At 56.2% G+C, this 18,447-nt stretch overlaps 1 protein-coding gene and 1 pseudogene across 1 annotated transcript; one reads left to right on the plus strand and one right to left on the minus strand.

The window, feature by feature from the left end:
• Window positions 1-18,447, plus strand: part of LOC140845416 (putative olfactory receptor 1F2) — a 42,591-nt pseudogene that overhangs the window by 13,387 nt on the left and 10,757 nt on the right.
• Window positions 1,987-10,637, minus strand: LOC140843069 (ral-GDS-related protein-like). The gene is made up of 13 exons (XM_073220200.1): window positions 9,208-10,637; window positions 8,559-8,645; window positions 7,716-8,223; window positions 7,330-7,484; window positions 6,815-7,191; window positions 5,827-6,042; window positions 5,388-5,491; window positions 4,833-4,902; window positions 4,039-4,104; window positions 3,623-3,694; window positions 3,287-3,408; window positions 3,068-3,178; window positions 1,987-2,702 (listed from the first exon to the last, which is right to left on the minus strand). The coding sequence occupies exons 4-12, from the start codon at window positions 7,475-7,477 to the stop codon at window positions 3,091-3,093; spliced, it is 1,263 nt and encodes a 420-aa protein (XP_073076301.1). The 5' UTR covers window positions 7,478-7,484; window positions 7,716-8,223; window positions 8,559-8,645; window positions 9,208-10,637; the 3' UTR covers window positions 1,987-2,702; window positions 3,068-3,090.

Here is an 18,447-nt window from a genome sequence, read left to right on the forward strand (position 1 = left end):
CAATTTGCATCCTAGGCAAGTAATAATGGCAAGTGAGCCCAGTCACAAACAACATAGTAAAAACAGAAAAGATTCCATCTTCAAGTTAAGATTGCATTTTAAAACCCAAGAAGTCAAAAAATGGGTATCTTAACGTAGTGGACAATGACTCAGCTACCTTGGGAGCAGGACAGGCAGTCTTGATTGATATGCTCGCAAACCAAGAAGCTGCTGTTCTGGGAAAGAATCAGAGCAGTAAATTTCTTGTGTTAACTCTGCAAAATAATCTGGAAGTCTGATAAGAAATTAACTGTCTCTTCAAAAATAAGCATTTGGGGGCCATTTAGCCGGTCTGCATCCCTACCCTTTGTCTCTCAACCACCTGTAAATCCCCTAGACGACGCAGAAACCCAGGGCTGTCTTGAGCCCTCCAGGCAGGTGCAAGCCAGGAGCTCTGCCTGCCTGCCTGCTTCATCTCTAAATAAAAGCCTCGCACTTGCTCTCCTACCTTTAGTGTTTCCTAAGTTCGTTATTTGACTCCGTGAACAAGAAATCCAGCATTAGCTTCTCTGAGGAGCCCGAAGATGGGGAGTCCCCAGAGCCCTGTGCCTGGGCACAGAGTCGCGCACCTGGTGCCAGAGGGCCGTGCCGTCTCCACAGCACACATCGGGTGGGGCAGTTGCATTGCCGCCCACAGTCAGGGTGGCCACACAGCCATGTGAGCCTGGTGTTCCAGCAGCAGCAGTCCAGGGCGTGGCATGCTCTGGGCACCTGCACACACTGGGGCAGGACGGACTGCTGGCCGCAGTGACCACCCAGCAGTCCCAGGCCTACTGCTTTGTTTCTGGGCCCAGAAGTTCATCTAGGGTTGAGGCTGGTGGGTCGTGCAGGAAGAAAGGTCTGACCTGGGCCACCGCCCTGCCAGAGGCCCGTCTGCCCTCCTTCTGCCCAAACCTCCCTCCCTATGTGGCTGGGGAGCCTGAGGTCATCCCTGGGACCACCGTGCAGGCAGATGGCTCTGAGGGTGCTGTGGGCAGGGCCAGGAGGAGGAGGGTGGCCTGGGTGTCCTGATTTTACCTCCTGTCACACAGTCACCTGAGGCTGTCAGTAGGGCCCACTTCTGCTTCTCCAGTCCCCAGTCTGGGTCTCCACCTGCAGCATAAGACCTGGAGACTGTCTCCAGCCTGGAGCCCCCCAAGGGGGTGTTTGTGCTGATCCTGCAGCTCCCCTGCAGGCCAGGCCTCCCATCCTGGAAGGGAGAACACATCCTGAGAGCCCTGGTGGAGCGTTATGGGGGGAATCAGAGCCCAGTGCCTCCGCTCAGCCTCCCCAGCCTTTTGTCACAGACGTCAGGCCGCTCAGCCAGGAGCCAGGAGCGGGATACCAGGGGCCTCACACCAGCCTGGCCTGGGGATGGATGGCTGAGGGGCACCATGGAGGAGGACTGGGGACCTGGGAGCTTTGGTGGGTGCTCTGAGGTGTGAAGCATGGAGAAATTGGGCTCAGAGAAAGACCACCAAAGGAAGGAGTGCACATCTTGGAGGTGCTTTGAGACCAAGTTCAACATTTTTTGGAAAGGAATTTCTTGGAATGTGTGGGGCAGCTGTGTGTCATTAAATGGGACAGTGCTAGACTGGCGCCCTGCAGCCCTGGGACCTGACCTACTTGGGTTACGACATCTGCAGTGGTGTTCAAGACTTGAAGAGACACCCCGGGGCATCTATTGAGTAGATTTTGGTGTCTGATCATAACCTATAGGGGTCAGGAAGGAAGGTCCAGTTTCTGTTTGAACAGCCCTCCCCAGTCCTGCCAAGGTGTGCCGCCCTGGAGCTTGGAGCGCCCCGCTCTTCCTGAGCACCTTACAGGGGGAGGACAGAGGATGGAGGACAACCTGCGTAGGTCAGGGACCCCTTCGTCATAGAGTTTGAGGGCTGGGGGTGGGGTGGGCTGGGGCACACGATGTCCGCAGGAGGGGCAGAGCTTTGAGAAGAAAGAGCCGTGTGGTGGCAATCCGTTCAGCATTTATTACATTCGGCACAGGGATGACCCCAACCCCGAGTCACCATAAACCTCAGACACAACACCCAGAGCACACTGTGCCTGGGGAGGCTATTTCTCAGGGATGAGGGGAGGGAGTTGCACAGGGGCTCCGCTGGGAGCATGTCCCGGGACCCTGCGACGGCCGGTCACCCCTGCAGCCTCGGATGCCTCCGCTGGGCACCCAGGGAGCGGTGGTCCCATGCAGCACTGTGCCATCTCTGTGTCCATCCTGGGAAAGGCTGGCCATGGTGAGGACGGGCCCCAGCTCTTCCTGGACCGTTGTGGTTACGACTCGGTGACTGATGGCACCCAGGCAGCAGTTGGTGTCACGGCGGGAGGCCACCTACTCGAAGGGGAAATCCCTCCACACGGTGGGGTGGCTCGCCTTTGTCCAGCGGGCCATGAGCAGAGGGTAGGACACAGCACAAAGGCGGCCAGGTTGGCAGTGGCTTCGTACAGGCCCTTGAGGATGCAGCGGCATCCTGGGGAGATGCCGAAGTCGGCCGATGGAGGAGGTGCCAGAGCACCTGCCCCAGCAGAGGCTCAGGATGAGCAGTGGGAGGAGGAGGAGCAGCAAGCAGACTGGGGTCCTGGGGCGCCAGGTGCCGCCTGCCCGAAGGGGAAGAAGCTCTCCTCCACATGCAGCCAGGACACCAGCAGGGCTGAGGGCCCGATGACAGCAGCTACAGGGCCACGCGGGTGAGCAGAAGAGGCAGGTTATCCCGGGTTCCCCCCATTATCCTGCTTCCACCCCGTCCCCACTGCCCTCTGGGCTCTGGGCCCTGTGCGGAGGGTCCTGTCAATCACCAGCACCCGGGGGGGTCCCTGTCACAGGAAGGCTCCTGAGCGTCACCTACTTACAGAGGAGGAGGCTGGGTCCCAGAGGGGGAGGCGACCACCCTTCAGTCTGACAGGACTGGTCGGCCGTGGAGCTGGAACCCCAGCCCCACCGGTCTTTAGGACGCCCCCACACCCAGCATGGCCCGAAGCTTCCCTGAGGCTGAGGAGCAGCCCACCCGCTGCCGATCGCCCCAGCCCAGAAACTCACCTGGCCCTGGCCGGCCGGTAAGTTTACATCTTGTGGGACCTGAAGAACTGCAACAGTCCCTTTCTGCCGGCCCCCTGGCCTGGGGGCTCCAGCTGGCAGGACAGGCTGTAGCTGCAGGACAGAGGGACACCTGTGAGCCTCTGGAGCCACATGTCAGGGGGCCCTTCTCCCAGAGCCTGCCGGCAGCTGCAGCCCATGCCTCACTCCAGCCGGCCTCACCTCTGCTCCTCGTCCAGGGGCTCCATGGCCTGGGCAAAGGACATGAAGTGCTCGTCCCTCTCCAGGTCATACACCCCGGCCATGTGCTTGTGCACCATGATCTCGTCCTGGAGGGTAGTGACCTGGGGCAGAGGAAGGACAGGATGCAGACTAGAGGGGGTGAGGAGTGGGGCACGGGATGGTGCTGGATCTTTGCTCACACGGGAACCCTCTCTCAGGAAAGGTGGGGGACGGAGGGGTGGCCCGGTGCTGAGAGGTCCGGGCTCACTGGGGGCTCTCTCCTCTCTGAAGCTCACCATCCTGCCCCCCCACCCGGGCCCCTCTGGGCTTACTCACGTCCTCATTATGCTCCAGGAGTTTCTCTTTAGGCAGGTCAGCCAGAAACAATCCGAGGTAGGGGACCATGCCCTGTGCCACCCGGGTGAGGAGGTGATGAGTCCCCGCCTGCCCCAGGGGAGCCCACAGAGCCTCCCCTGAACCCCCCCACCCGCAGCCCCCAGCTCCCTTGGACCACCCTGTGCTGCCTCCCCACCTCCCTTCGCCCAGCTCTCCCCTCCCGGGCCCTCCCAGGGCTGGCTTTTGGCCAATCCCAGGCCCTGTGGGCCCTGCACCTGTCCTCCAACTTCCCCCTGTACCCAGCTGCTCTCGCTCTCCTTCTGGTCACCCCAGTGCCGGCAGCTCAGGACTGGTGGCACCAGGAGCAGGTGCAGGGTCGCCCCCACCGCCCGTGACCCCCAGCACGCCTCTCTCACCTTCCTCTTCCTCTCCTCCGGTCCCATGTGGTCCCGATGCCTTGCCCTCAATATGGACTCCAGCTCCTGCAAGGCCCAGGACACTCAGGTGCTCCTGCTCCCCTCCCACGTGCCTCCCACAGCCAGACCGTGGTGGATGGATGCCCTGCCCGAGCCCCCTGGCACCTATGCTGTCCCCACCTCCAGCAGGCTCTCAGCCCAGAGTGACCCCAGCTCCAGCACACAAACTCATGGGGGTCTTTGGGCCACGGCCGCCGCCCTGAGAGGATCAGGGGAGGTCCCTCTGCCTCTCAGGGTGCCCTGAGCACTCACTGTCACCCGGCTATCAGCACGGCTCCCCTCACATGACCAGGTGGGGGGTGGGGCACACAGCTGTAGCGCGTCTTGGGCCCCTGGACGCTGCTCACCAGGGAGGCCCACACCCCAGGGTGACGGCAACCCTCCATGTCCACATGAGGAGCGCGAGGTCACAGAGGGGCAGTGACAAGCTCAGGGATCCCAGGGGAGAAGCCGACCTTGCTCAGTCACAGGCCCCACCCCTGCTGCCGACCCCAGGCCAGCTCCAGCCCTGACGGGGGCCTGTCCTCTGGGTCCTCACTGGATGCCAGGCCCCCAGTCAAGTGGAGCCAGGGAGGGAGACAGACAAGACCCTTGGGGCCTGGGAGACCCTACTTTCACCATCAGCTTCCCCCTCTCACCCCGCACACCTGGAGTCCTCCCCAAAGTTGTGCCACAGCGCAGCAGAAGACTTGCCCCGAGGACCCCTCCCTTCCAGACCTCCAGCCCCCATTTACCTTGAGGAGACGCTTCCTGGTAACCCACTTGACCTTCCTTGTCAGGTTTTTATACATCCTGGTGCTCCTCCTAAGGGGAGGGGAGAGGAGTAAGGAGATACATGGCCAGCAGGTGGAGAGCCTCGGGGCCGACCCCTTTTCCTGGAGATCCTAGAAGGTCCACTAGCCTGCAGGAGGCTTTCCACCACGGCCCTGAGCCCTGGGGAATCTGTGGCCTGTGGAGGGGCTCCATGTTTCCGCCCAGGGCCTCCATTCCCAGTTCTCCTGGGGGCGAATCTGCTTTGGGCCAGGTCGCTGTCCTTGGGGCAGAGACCTCCTGCTGCAGAGCACAAGCTCCAGATCTCCAATGGGCTTCATCCCACACCTGACATTGGAGGAAACTGATTCCTGCAGGGGTACCCATGGCCTAACCCACAGGGGTCCCCAAGGGCCCGCCATCCCTGCCCCTAGGCTCTGCCACCTCCCAGGAAGTTCCAGCCCACTGAGCGACACTGCAAGATGTAGGGGTGTCCCTGTCCACTCAGGTGCCCCAGTCCCAGGGACAGGACTACCCACCAGGAAACGTATCCCCAGGTCCTTTCCAGGCGACCTAAGGCACGACTCTGCAGGGCCAAGAGAATGGCACGAAGGGCCGCGAAATTCCTGAGCACATGACACTCCTGGGAGGGAAGACAGAGCTGAGAGCGTGGCCTGCTTCTCTGCTTCTGTCCCCCCATGAACTCCTGACCTTAAGGAGACAGACACTCAGGGAGCCCAGCCCACCTGGTACCTGCTGTGCAGCCCTCCTGAGTGGAGGACTGTAGCTCAACCCAAGGAAGAGGCCAGGGATGGCTGTCCCACCCCCAGAGCCTGCGAGTCCATGTCCGCATGCCCCTGGCAGGAGGCGCCCAGGGACGGTGCAGGGCAGACCGTAGGAACCCATCCTGAGAGCTGGCCAAAGGGGAGCAGGCACCAGGATGCCAAGATGGACCCAGGGGGCCGTCCCATGACTCACCTTGGCCACCCGGATCCAGAACTCCACCACTCGGGCCCTGTCCTGGGCTGTCATGCTTGGGGTCCTGAGGCAGGTAGTGGTGACCAGCTCTACCAAGGTGTCAAATTCCCTCAGGACCCTATGCATGGTGGGAGCCAGGCGCTCAATGTCTCCCGTCTGTGACTGCTTCTGTAGGTAGGCCTTGCATTCAAAATAGTTTATCCTGCTGTACAGCGTCTGTGGATCAGAATTGAGGGGGGGGTCATCCAGCTGTGCCCCTGGTGCCCCTGTTCCCAGGCAGGGTCACTGGTCAGACCTGGAGCCCAGGCAGCTGGGGATGTGCTGTGAGCCTCGTGGCCATGCAGGCCTCGGACACCATCCAAGGAGGCGCCAAGGACTGGATGCACAGGACCCCACAGTGGTGGGGAGCGGAGGGGCTCTGCTCGCAGGCACCCTCACTCACCTCCTCCCTGCCGCACAAGGCAGCTCACGCTTGCCCATCCTAGGGCATCTGCCTCCCATTCTGCCACCCCGTGGATCCCGCTGCCCACTCAGGTGCAGTTTCACCCTAAGCAACTCCACCCAGGGCCTTTGTTGGTGTCTGTCTCCCATGCAGTCAGATCCATGGCAGCGGCCTCTGAAGTGCAGAGGCCATGGAAGCCTGCCAGGCCAATGGCCCGAGGACCTAAGGCCCTGGCAGCACCTCCCTGAGCACCCCTCCCCTGCCTTGCCCCTCCCAGCCCACCAGGCCCTGCCCGCTTTCCCTCCGCTCCAAATCATTGGTCTGCAAGGACCCCTAAGTGCCAGCCCTACTGTCCCCCTGTAGTCAGTGAGGGCTTGGAGGTGAGGAGAGTCTCTTGCGGCACATGGTGAGTGCCGGGGGAAGTTGGAACATGGGCCGAGATCACAGGAGTCGACGTCACGGGCGGCAGGTCAGAGGCAGCCGGTCAGGGGCAGCCCGTGACACAGGGCAGGCCCATCCCCGAACCCGAGACCCCGCTCTGCTCACCGCAAAGGCCAGGGTCAGCTGCTCGGCCACCAGGCAGAAGGGAAACACCAGGATGTTCCGCTCCTCCTTTCTCGTCACATCCCGGGTGCTCGCAGCACAGGGGTGGGCAGGCTCCAGGCCCGGGTCTGGCTCTACTAGGCCCGGTGCCATTGCTGCAGGTGCCATGGGCCCCAAGCCCGACGGCTCATGGGGCTCCAGCTCCGGGACAGGCTCCGTGGCTGAGGCCACTGCTGGGACTTCCTCCAGCTCTGCAGAGGCTGAGGCAGGTGACACCTCCCGTCGCTCCAGCACAGGGGTCTCAGGGAGCTCCTGGACGGGCTCTAGGCACGAAGCCGGCCCTCCCCGTGTCTCTGGAGCCAGCTGCCTCTGCCGTGGGTCTGGAGCAGGACACAGAGAAAGGGTCACCCCGGGCCTGATTCCCGGTGCCTTACAATGACAGAAGAGCCCTCACTACCTTGAAGGGAACCCCAGTCCGGGAAGCCCACCCTAGACGTCCCCTGGCTGCAGCCCCTCACCTTCCAGCTCCGCCACCGTGGGCCCCAGGTGCTCCTCCTGGACCAAGTGGTGGAGGACTTGGCCCTCCAGGATGGATGAAGGCTGGCTGGCATTGATGGTGCAGAGCACATGCTCGGGCTCCCAGGCAGGGCGCCTATCCCATCCCATCCTGGGGCTGGGGGAAGGCCAGGGGGTGTCAGAGTGAGAAGCCTGGTCTTTCCAGCCACACTGCCCTCCGAGTCTACCCTTGTGTGGGCCTGGCCACTGTGCACTCCCCTGCCGGTCCAGGCACCTGCCCCTCCCCCTCCTGACCCTGCTTGTGTCCTGGGACCCCATCCTCTCCCATCTTCCCGAATAGGAAGTCCCCAGTCGTTAGCCTGCCAATGGGAATCTGAAGATGAGTGACCTGCTGGGCTCTGCTGTGGGCTCATGGGGCTCCAGCTCGGGGGCTGGCTCTGAGGCTGAGGCCACTGCTGGGACATCCTCCAGCTCTGCAGGGGCTGAGGCAGGTGACACATCCCGTCGCTCCAGCACAGGGGTCTCAGGGAGCTCCGGGACGGGCTCTAGGCACGAAGCCGGCCCTCCCCGTGTCTCTGGAGCCAGCTGCCTCTGCCGTGGGTCTGGAGCAGGACACAGAGAAAGGGTCACCCCAGGGCTGATTCCCCGTGCCTTACAATGACAGAAAAGCCCTCACTGCCTTGAAGGGAACCCCAGTCCGGGAAGCCCACCCTAATGGGTCCCCTGGCCACAGCCGCTCACCTTCCAGCTCTGCCACCATGGGTCCCAGGTGCTCCTCCTGGACCAAGTGGTGGAGGACTTGGCCCTCCAGGGTGGATGAAGGCTGGCTGTCATGGTGGAACCTGGGCGCACTCTCGGGCTCCCAGGTAAGGCGCCTAGCCCGTCCCATCCTGGGGCTGCGGGAAGGCCGTTGGGTGGCAGAGTGAGAAGCCTGGTCTTCCCAGCCACACTGCCCTCCGCGTCCACCCTTGTGTGGGCCTGGCCGCTGTGCACTCCCCTGCCTGTCCAGGCACCTGCCCCTCCCCCTTCCTGACCCTGCGTGTCTGTCCTGGGACCCCATCCTCTCCCATCCTCGTGAATAGGAAGTCCCTAGTCATCAGTCCGCCCATGGGAATCTGAAGATGGGTGACCGCTGGGCTCTGCTGGGCTCCTCCTGCCCCAAGCCCCAAACTCCTCCTCCCCCCATTCTGTGAGACGGGCAGCGCCCCCACTGGACCCAGTGAATGCTCACATTTGCAGTTCCTCTGGCCACTTGTAAGGCCCCTTGTAACTCAAGGAGGCCCTGAGGACATTGCCCGTGACTCTCCCCGGCCGTGACCTGCGGATGACGCCTGAAGTGACTACCCGACTCGGCCCAGGACGGGTTTCCAGTATTGTGTCTGCTTCCTTCACTCAATTATGCAAAGTGTCCCCAAAGAGTGTGCACAAATACATATTGTTGCTGAAGGAAGTCCTTCCCGAACCTTCCCATATACCCCTCTGCTGCCCCCAGAGGTCCCTCATGTGGCCATGGTGAGGACAAGGACCGGGCCCAGCCACAGGGAATTGCGAGCCTCCGTTCCAAAGGCTGCTTTTCATGTGCTTTTCCAAATGAGCCAGGCTCCAGGCCACTGACGGGTGAGGCCAAAGGCTTTCATTGGGTACAGAGAAGTAAGCCCCGAAGTGGCCCAGCTTGGCCAGCAGTCCATTACAGTACCGGGCGCCAGGGGAGCCCCTCTAAGGCTCCTCCCGTGTTACCCATGGGCACCCTAACAGGCTGATCGCCAGCCACCCTGCCCATCAGAGGAGCACACTGCGGCTCAGACACATGTGGGGACACGCAAGACACACCGCGGGCTGTGGGCAGAGGCCCGACTGCCGAGGATGGGGTGGGTGCTCACCGGGGGAGCCGCTGGTCCGTGGTCGGCTGGTCAGCGTCCTCGGGAGTGCTCCGGCTGGTGTTTGGAGCTCGTTCCTCCCATGCTGTGTGCCTTGTCTGCCTCCTCCTCACGCCCGTCTGGGGAACCCTGCTCATGTTGAGCTCACTCCGATAGAGAGTTAGCTCACCATCTCGCTGAGAGGGGCAGCAGGGATATAGTCAGTGGGAAATCCAGGAACCACCAGGACGAGGGAGGTTTGTGGCTCACCTGAGAGCCCCCAGCCTCCTGGGGTGCGAGCAAGGAGAGGCACGGGGTGCCCCCGGGAACAAGATTCCAGGCCCTCTGGAGTGGTCCTGTTGGCCACTCTCGAGGGAGGGCCCTGGGAGGGCTCTGACCGGTTGCCAGGTGTGGAACGGGGTCCTGGGGTGTACACAGCCTGCCCCAGGTCCGGGGAGATGGAGTAGGTGAATCCATCCACCAGCTCCTCCACGCTCCCCAGGGTGGAGCTCTGCAAAGCTGGCACCTGGTAGCTGGGGAGGAGGCACCCGGGGATGCCTGGACCTCCCCGCAGGGGGCAATGTGGGCCCCAAACTTGACGGAGATCAGGCCCACAGGGCCATCTGCGTAGACATCCAGTCCCTCAGGGAAGAAGAGGACACCCCTGGGCTCAGGACTAACATGTGGGTGGAAGTACCTGGTCCCAACACTCACCTCCATGTCCTGAATGATGAGACCAGAGCTGTGACACTGACTGCCCCACCAGGGGGCCACCACCTCACAACAAGCTCCCACCCTAGAACATCCCCCCTCCTCCCCAGCCTGCAGTCCCACCCCTGCCCCACGCCCACCGCAGACACATTAGGGGCGAGGGGGAAGGTCAGCCGTGGATGGGTCGCACTGTGGCCTGGCCCTGGAGGGGCCCGCTCTGGGCTGCCCTGTGTTACCTCGGACTCCCCCAGGAGACACGGACAGAGGCGGTGGAGGAGGTCACTGAGCCAACGCCCACAGCGAGCAGGAGGACTCTCCCTCTCGGCTTCCCTGACTCCCACGCCTTCAGAAGGCTCCACACAACAAGACCGCATGTTGCTCTGTCGAGCGCCTCCGGTCAAGTGAGCAGGACTGGGGTCTGCGACCAGGAGCTGGGTTCCGTCCGGGTCACAATTGAGGTTCTACTGGGCGTGTATCAGAGACATCACTTCTTCAAGGGCCCCTCCCTGCATTCAGACACGCCCACATGCCCCTCTGGGCTGCTGACTGCCCACCCTCCTGGCCCTTGCCATGCCTGAGTACACACATCTCCACCAGAGTCCTCCTCACGCTCTCTGGCAATGTCACCGGGGTCCCAGCTTTGAGGAGACAAGAGCTGAGCTCAGGCCTCTTTTTCTCACCAGTTCCCTATCCTGCTGAGGCCACGGCACCTCCCAGGACCTGCCCAACATCCCAACCTGCACAGGGAGGGTCATGCCAGACATTCCTCCCTAGGGACATCCCCAGGGATACATGGATGACACCTCCAGCTCCTGGGGGCTGGTGTCACCTGTGTCTGGTGCACAGACTCAGAGATGGAAGACTGCCAACCAGGCTTGGCATGGAGCATGGACCACCATGCAAGTGAGGCCGGGGTCTGGGCCTTGTGATCTTGGGCAAGTCCGTCTCATGCTAGGCCGTTTTCAGGTGTGCACCTGGAAGGGGTGGCAATGAGAGGGGATCCGGGTGTTGTCATCTACTGCCTTCCACCTTCCAAAGGTTCAGGCTGCTCTCAAACTAGGTGCTTTTCAGACCAATCAGTAAATGGGTCAGAGTAGCCCACTGGAAATGAGGTCTATGCTGCCTCTGAAATCCGAAGTGGTCCACCAGGCTGCTGTGCATTTTGTGTATGTGGGCGGGTAGAGGGGCCAGATAAAGCACCTTATTCATCACCTTACAAGGGAGAGCTTAGCATGCCCACATGATAGACTTGTAGAAACTTATCTAAGACAAAAGAAAGGCCCCTGAATTTTTGTTGGATTTATTTCCCACCTTCTGACACATGACTGTTTTATCAATATGCTTGATAGGTCAGTGCAGGTGGATCACACTTGTGACCTGGCCCTGGAGTGGCCCGCTCTGGGCTGCCCTGTGTTACCTCGGGGATCCTCGGGTGACACGGGAGTTGTACTTCCTGATCACTGCGTCCAATCAGCATAATACCATCAATGTGATGGGCCAGTGTGATGTCTTCTGGAAGGAAACGGAGACGAAGGTTCCTTCTGACTTAAATTACAACCAAAGTCTGGAGGTCTGATATGCCTCTGAGATAGTTTTCTCTCCTTGCCGGCTGAAAGCTAACTGCCCTGCAGGTCTTTACTCACAGGAGGAGAACAAAGAGCATTTTCCTGACCAATACTTACACACTGGCAGCTTGGGGATCAAGTGATGAAGCCCCATGTGCAGCAGTAATGGCAACCTGAGACAGTCTGATTACGTTGACAATCATGCACTGGCATCTCCAAGATTCATCTGTTTTCGGAGTAGGCCAAGTGAGTGACTTCCACAAGGGTATGTGGAAATCACCACCCCGACATCTTGCAAATCCTTGGTGGTGACACCAGTTTCTGTACTCTCTCCTGGAAGGCGTTACTGCTTTCAGTGTGTACTTTAGAGGGAATCCTAGAGGCTTGTGCTCAAGCTACCGCACAGCACGAATTCCTTGCTGGCACAGTCCCCTGTGGCTAGCGAGGAGGAAGCCGGGAGCCCTGCGTTCCTCCAGGACAGCTCGGCCTTAGGCCCTGACACCGAGGAAGCCGCACTTGCGGGCACTTGGTCGGGGGGCCGCTCCTGGTACCGAAACCCAGTCCTTGTCCCTGAGGTCAAATCACAAAACACAGTGACAAGGTTTTGAGGAAAGGAAAGAATCGTTTATTGATTTCATAGCAAACGAGGGAGTGGCAGGCTCCTGCCTTAGAGAACCACCGTCCTCCTGACACGCAAGCAGTCAGGGCTTTTCGAGGGGAAATCGTGGGAGAGGGGCTGGGGTGCAGACCCATGAAGCAGCAGCTTGCAAGGGTCCAAGCAGACATTCCTGTGCCGATTCACTAGCTTTTTGTTTTTCTTTTCTGCTCCTCCTCAGTCCCCTGGGACAGGATGCTTTTTGAGTCCCCTTTTTAGTGAACTTTACTGGCCTTAATTCTCTCTCATCCCGCTCATATCTATTTTTCTGCCTAACACTCCCAAGACTGACCAGCCTCTCGGTAAACATCCCATAGACATGCAAACAGGCACTTCAGATCTACAATGGGTGACACCAAGGCAAGGATCCTGGCTGTAACTTCCATTTTCTCCACACCATTCTGGTCCTTTTAACCAAAAGAGAGAGGTCCTGGGTCAGCCCTTAGTAAACATAGCTACTTGACTGGTGGTGGGAGGAAGAATTTCTTCTGTCCCTCGAGGTTCCCTTAGCTGGTCTAAGAAACAAATTGACATGAGACAGATTAACAGGAGAAAAAGGAACAAAATTTAATTAAGTACATACAGGGAAGCCATAGACATGTGTTCCGCAGACAGGGTGTGGGTAAAATTGCAATATTTCCAGAATCTCTTGGCCTGACTTGAGTGCTTCTCCCTATCAACAGGTGTTTCCAAGGGGTGGAGAGAAGTAGTCCGTCTCCACGTCAGTGGGTGATTACGTGGGCAAGCGAGGGCGTATCTGGACCAGGGAGCTTGCTGGGAGTATTCGCTCTCTTCTACTGCAGCAGGAGAGAGAGACGCAGGGCGACTGCTGGTAGGCAATAAATGACTTTTTAACATTATTTCTCCCTTTGCCTGATTTCGGTTTCAAAGGTGTTTTGCCCTGGGATCTCCCCTCCCTGGAGTTACGCAGGGAGAATGAGGTCTGTGTGTCATCCTGAACCAAGGAGAAGGGGTGAGGGTCTGAGACCTCAAAGGAAAAGGGAAGTAATTCACAGGAATATAAAACAGAAAACGTCTGATAAACAAAATTCTTGATGGGACACACAGAAACCATGAGGGGGCAGAATGGGGAATTTTGACAGACTAAAATGATACCAGGGTCCTTGTTCCCCGGAGTCAAAGAATGAACTTCGCAAACACTCCAAGTAGGAAAGAAAGCCAGGGAAGCTTTTATTTAGAGAGAAAGTGGTAGGAAAGAGCTCCTGGGGCTTGCAGGAGGGGAGGGACAAGAGAGTCCGCTGCCCCCTGCCCCGCCCGCTCACCGCGGGTGCCCCCCCCTCGCCCAGCCCCTTCCCGGCCCCACCGAGACCACCTGTGACCGCCAGGGCCTCGTCCCCCACCCCGACACGCTTCCGGGGGCTGGGGCTGCGGGTGGGGTTGGGCACACCCGCCTTCAGCCTGGCAGCCCCGCCCAGAGGCAGGGCCAACCCGCGGGCAGGCCGGCAGGTCCCCCACCCTGCAGGCAGGCCTTGGGCTCCCTCTGCAGCCCAGGAGCCCGGGTATCGGCTCTGAGTGGGAACCTGGACAAGGTCCTCTAGGCATGTTTAAGCTTACCCTCCATCTTGCCTCTGTCCCCTCCGGGGTGCTCCACTAGCGTCTGGGATCTTTCCTGCTGCGCCTGGTGTGCTGTGCCACTGCCACAGCCTACAGCTCCAGGTGGCAGCCAGCCCACAGTCAGGTCTTGGCTGCTCCCTACTGACCCTTGGGAGGAGAGGAGGCAATAGGGGCCTGTGTTCACCTTTGTCACCTAACCCCTTCAGCAGGCTGTACACACTCCGGTTCACCTCTTCCCTAAAGGTCTGGAAACAATTGCAGAAGGAACTTAGAATGAAGGACAGAAGTTCAAGTTCTAGCTCATCTGGACTTTTAGAGAAGGCTGGTTTCCAGACATCTCTGACCCGCCTGGCATCCTCACTGCCTCTCTTGATGCCTTGGTTAAGAGGGTAGGCTTTGCAGGTTGCACTGCCCGGGTTTGTCCTTGTCGTTCATTAACAGTGTGGCCTTGGGCTAAAATATCAGAGCCATTGTCAGAGTCTCAGGCATGTCAGAGCCAGTATGGACTGCTTATCAGTACTGCTCGTGTGTTTAGCTGTGATGACGGCATTGAGGGTTTGTAAGGAAATTTCTCCTCCTTTCATAAACCCAGGTATTTGAGCAGCGGGAAATGAGGTAGCAGTCTCTGGGATCCACTTTAGAAAATACTCTGACGTAAAAAGGAGGTGGTGATGTGACAGCAGTAAACAGATGGCTGCTGAAGCAGGGCCGTGAGCACTTGAGGGGGGTACCCTCGTGCTCTCCAGACTTCTGTGTATGTTTGGGACTTTTCAGAATATAGAGTCAACATACAAAAGACAAGGAGGTCTCATTCCTTGTATCCCTGCAAACCTGCCAGGGACAGAAGCAGCACTTTAAACAACTGCTGCACTGGCAGTTTATTCTGAGTCTCCCTGTAGCTTCCAGCTCTCCTCCGAGCCACCACCTTGTCTAGGCATGGGCGGGGATCGCTCTCTGTAACAAGGCTTGCCAGGCCCAACGCTAGGGAATTCTTGTTTTGGACTCTATATTCACATTTTTAAAAAATGACGAGTTTCCTGTTTGAAGGGACTTGAAAACAGTCATCATCTTGTTTTCAGGTACGGCCGTCCTCTGCCTTCTCCTTTTTAAATGCTATTAGGAGTTTTATCTCCAAGGAGTGAACAGAATCGTGAGGAGCGACCTAGGCAGACCCTGCAGGAAGGGAAGGCTTGCAGGGTGAGGAATGTGAGTCGGTGTTGGCCGTGGCAGTCACAGCTTGCGGCAGGGACAATCGCAGAGACAGCAAGGGAAGAGAAAAATAAAATCTCTACATTAAATCGGGATGGGCTAGGGAGGTGGAGAGAGGCCCGAGAAATTTGGGCGGGCGGGCTGGCATGTGTCTGGGGGCGCATTCAAACCAGTGCTCCCCGGCCCCCCGCCCGCCGTGCGCCCCGGACCCCCGTGCGCTCCCGCTCTCTGCTCGGCGGCCGCTGCTCTGCCCTTGGCGCGCACGCCCCGAGCGCGGCCGCCCGAGAGGGACCTCTCTGCGCTCTGGGGAGTCTCTTGGCCTCAGGTTTGGCGGGTGCAGCCTGGAGAAAGCACCTGTATGAAATCGTGCGTATTAAGTGAAAAGGCCTGAAAAGTTCTGGGCAAGGGGTTTTGAGCCGAATGTGGAAGCCCCTGTTAGTACCCGACCCCGATACGGTGCAGTACAGTCAGGTCGCTAGTCCTCTTGCCAGAGAGGAGCTTGTGCACCAGGTGGTTTGCGTCTGCAAGCTCAGTAAGTACGTACCGTACGCATCTCTGAGCCGACATTACCTACCCCAGGGATCAGGCTGGCAAAGAAAGGCACTTGAGGTAAAGGTTTGGCTTGACATTAATCCAGAGCTTCTGGAATGAGCTATTTAAAAGTTTGGAATATTCTTGCAGACTTTTTTGCCGTATGCAGAGTAAACCGCTCTCCTGTCCTAATACTGCCCTACTTTATACGGTGAACTTGAAGTTGGTCTGCAGGTGACTGTAGGAAATAAACTTCAGATTAGAAATGTTTCAGAAAAAACAATTGACTGATCGTAAAGTTTCATCAGGCACAGCCTTGAAAGCGTCCAAGATTTTGATTAGAGCTCAAAGGAACTTTGCATACCTATTTGGTGTATTCCTCCAAATCTGTACTTCAACCATCAAAAATATATATTTATGTCTAATTTCTAAGGATTGAGATTTTTGACACCACTTAGTACCTTGTCTCAGTGTTAAAAGTTCAAAGTTTTGGCTGAGTAGAAAAAAGTTTTGAATTGCTTTTAAATGTCTTACTGTTCTTTTTGATGACTTCAAGTCATAATGTTTATTCTCTTTTTCTGGGTTAATTAGCCTATCTCTTTTTGATATTTGCATTCTGATCACATCCCCAAAACTCTGGTTTAAAAAGTATTTACATCTGGATCCTCTCTGGTGACCATACCATTTTTAGTCTGTGGGGCTACCTAGACTCAAGAATAGTGGCACTCGTGTTCTTGTACGGTGATGTTTCAGCTACAGCTCTGTAACAACAGGTATGACTTGAATGGGATGTCCGAAAGAGAGGTCAGAGTAAACTCACAAACCCAGACCCAGAGACTCTGTTCCACCCCCTGGCGCAGAGCTGCCCTGAAGGGAGGGCAAAGAGAAAGAAAGGTTCTAGATGAGGAGAGGTACACTGGGAGAAGAAAAAGCACGCAGATCAAGGGCCTCGTTCCCGCTTCTCTGGCTGCCAGAGCCTTGGAATACAGCAAACTCGTGTCCGTCTTTTGACTTCTTCAAGCTTCCCTTGAGCCCAGCACCAGCATTTTTTCTGACTCACTAGCCCCACCATCTTTCTCACGCTGAGCTGACAGAAAATGCCTTTAATAAAAGCAATTTCATCCCCAGCTCTTTAGGTACACGATTTATTCTCTCCATGTTTATTGGATGGATGATGGCATATGTAAGGTCTCAATAAAAAATGTTTAGAGTGTTTCGTTTGAGTTATACCTTTTCTGAGTCATCCAGATAACCAAAGAAAAAAACTTGAATAATTTTGCCAGAAACTCTAGACCAGTGTTGTATTTGTGCAAAATCCACAAGGGTCTTCACATAAATATTTTTCATTGAGACGACATTTCTAAAACACCACCAATGGATCTCAAACATCATCAGACCATGTTTTACAATCTAAATGCCAATCGATACATTTAATTCTACTTTTTACTTCTTTCAGACGTTATTTCAAATGCCATTCTGAAGTAAATCACACAACCTCATGTGACCAACCTTAAACTACCTTCAGAGCCTCGAATTTCACTTTTTAAACAATTTAAAGAAACAATTCTAGTGACACCATTGACGTTTCATGGATGATGGTTGAAATTTTATTGACTTGTCATTTTCTGCAAAGCAATTTTCTCTTCTCAGTAAATGGGTTTTGCAGATCCATGAGTTCAAATGGCAGTATCACGACCACTCAATATTATGATGTTTTTTGAAATCTTACTAACTTCATATTTGAAAAGTCTCAGTTACTTTCAACCATACATTAGAGTGTTTTAAAAGTCTTATATTACTTTCTAAATGCTTTCTGTCTGCTTTACCATCATTCTTCAACATAAAACAATTTTTTTTCTTTGAAACTTTCTATTATTCAAATGCTTCTTAGTGTGACACTGAATAATAATGTTCTTTTAATTTTTCCGCATTGATGGGTACACATTTTCTTGACTGAAGCCAAAAACTGAACAAAACACGACTGCCATTCAGATGAAATAGGTAAGTATTAGCACTTCCGGTTTCAGCAAACAGCTTTTGAGCTGCATTTGTTCCCAGTATTTCTATCACCTGTCACCATAAACTACCCGTGGTTTAATTTTTTTTAATGCTTTTCAATTCCAAAAATATAAATTGGTTGTTATATCTTATGGTAAATCTTACACGGGCTACTCTGAGTTCTACAAATACTATCAACTGTGGTAGGGCCACCATTCACTTTGAACGCCCTTTCTGCCCTGTACTCCCACAAATACAGCAGGGAGGTGTTTGTGATAATTATTCGAAACACTGAAAATCTTACCCAAGCTTTGCTCTCTTTTCCTCCTGGATACTTAATGTTTTATTATAAACTTGGTGTTGTAATTATCAAAGTATTGCACACGTACAACGTACGCAAAAAGTACCGTACAAAGTCAAAAGCCAAAGTAAATCTTACCTACTCAAAAACGGAACCAACCTCAAAACTTGAGGGCTATGACAAGTCGCCACCTCTCCGGTAACACACAGCATTTCATAAGCACACAGCCACGCTGCTCACAGTGGCAAAGGCGGAACTGGCAAAAACGTTTGCAGGTGTTTCTCAGATGTCACCCATGTATCTATCACGCAGCTCGTGGCGACATTCAACAACAGTTAACTTCGAATGTTGAGTTGACATTATAATTTGTATTGTTAGTTGATTTTCCTACCCCTTGGAGGTACTGTGAGGATATTTTCCAGTCTGTGCCAGATGTTCCCAGATTTCAGCGATGAGACAACTCTGCTGGTGCATACTGGCTGTATTATGGCCTTGATTTAACAATAGAAGGTGCTGGTTGCTCTTAATATGCAAGGACAGGCAACGTTTCTGAGGAGGTTTGAGGTTCAAGGAGCAGAGAAGGGGGACAGGATTATTTGGGATGAAGAAGGGATTCTTTCCAAGATGGAAGAAATTTTGAAATCCTTGAGTCTTATTCTGGATTCTCCCCAAAGCAGGTTCTGGGTCAAGGACTTGAATGCACGTACTTTATGTGGGAG

The sequence above is a fragment of the Manis javanica genome, chromosome 13 (assembly GCF_040802235.1).
Source record: "Manis javanica isolate MJ-LG chromosome 13, MJ_LKY, whole genome shotgun sequence".
NCBI lineage: Eukaryota > Metazoa > Chordata > Mammalia > Pholidota > Manidae > Manis > Manis javanica.

What these genes read in the sequence shown, in the direction of transcription:
- LOC140843069 (XM_073220200.1), bottom strand. Translation starts at nt 7,477, where the DNA reads ATGGGATGGGATAGGCGCCCTGCCTGGGAGCCCGAGCATGTGCTCTGC. An exon ending in CACGGTGGCGGAGCTGGAAG is followed by an intron (nt 7,192 to 7,329) that starts GTGAGGGGCTGC and finishes GTCCTGCTCCAG; the next exon opens with ACCCACGGCAGAGGCAGCTG. An exon ending in CGGAGGAGAGGAAGAGGAAG is followed by an intron (nt 3,695 to 4,038) that starts GTGAGAGAGGCG and finishes CGGGTGGCACAG; the next exon opens with GGCATGGTCCCCTACCTCGG.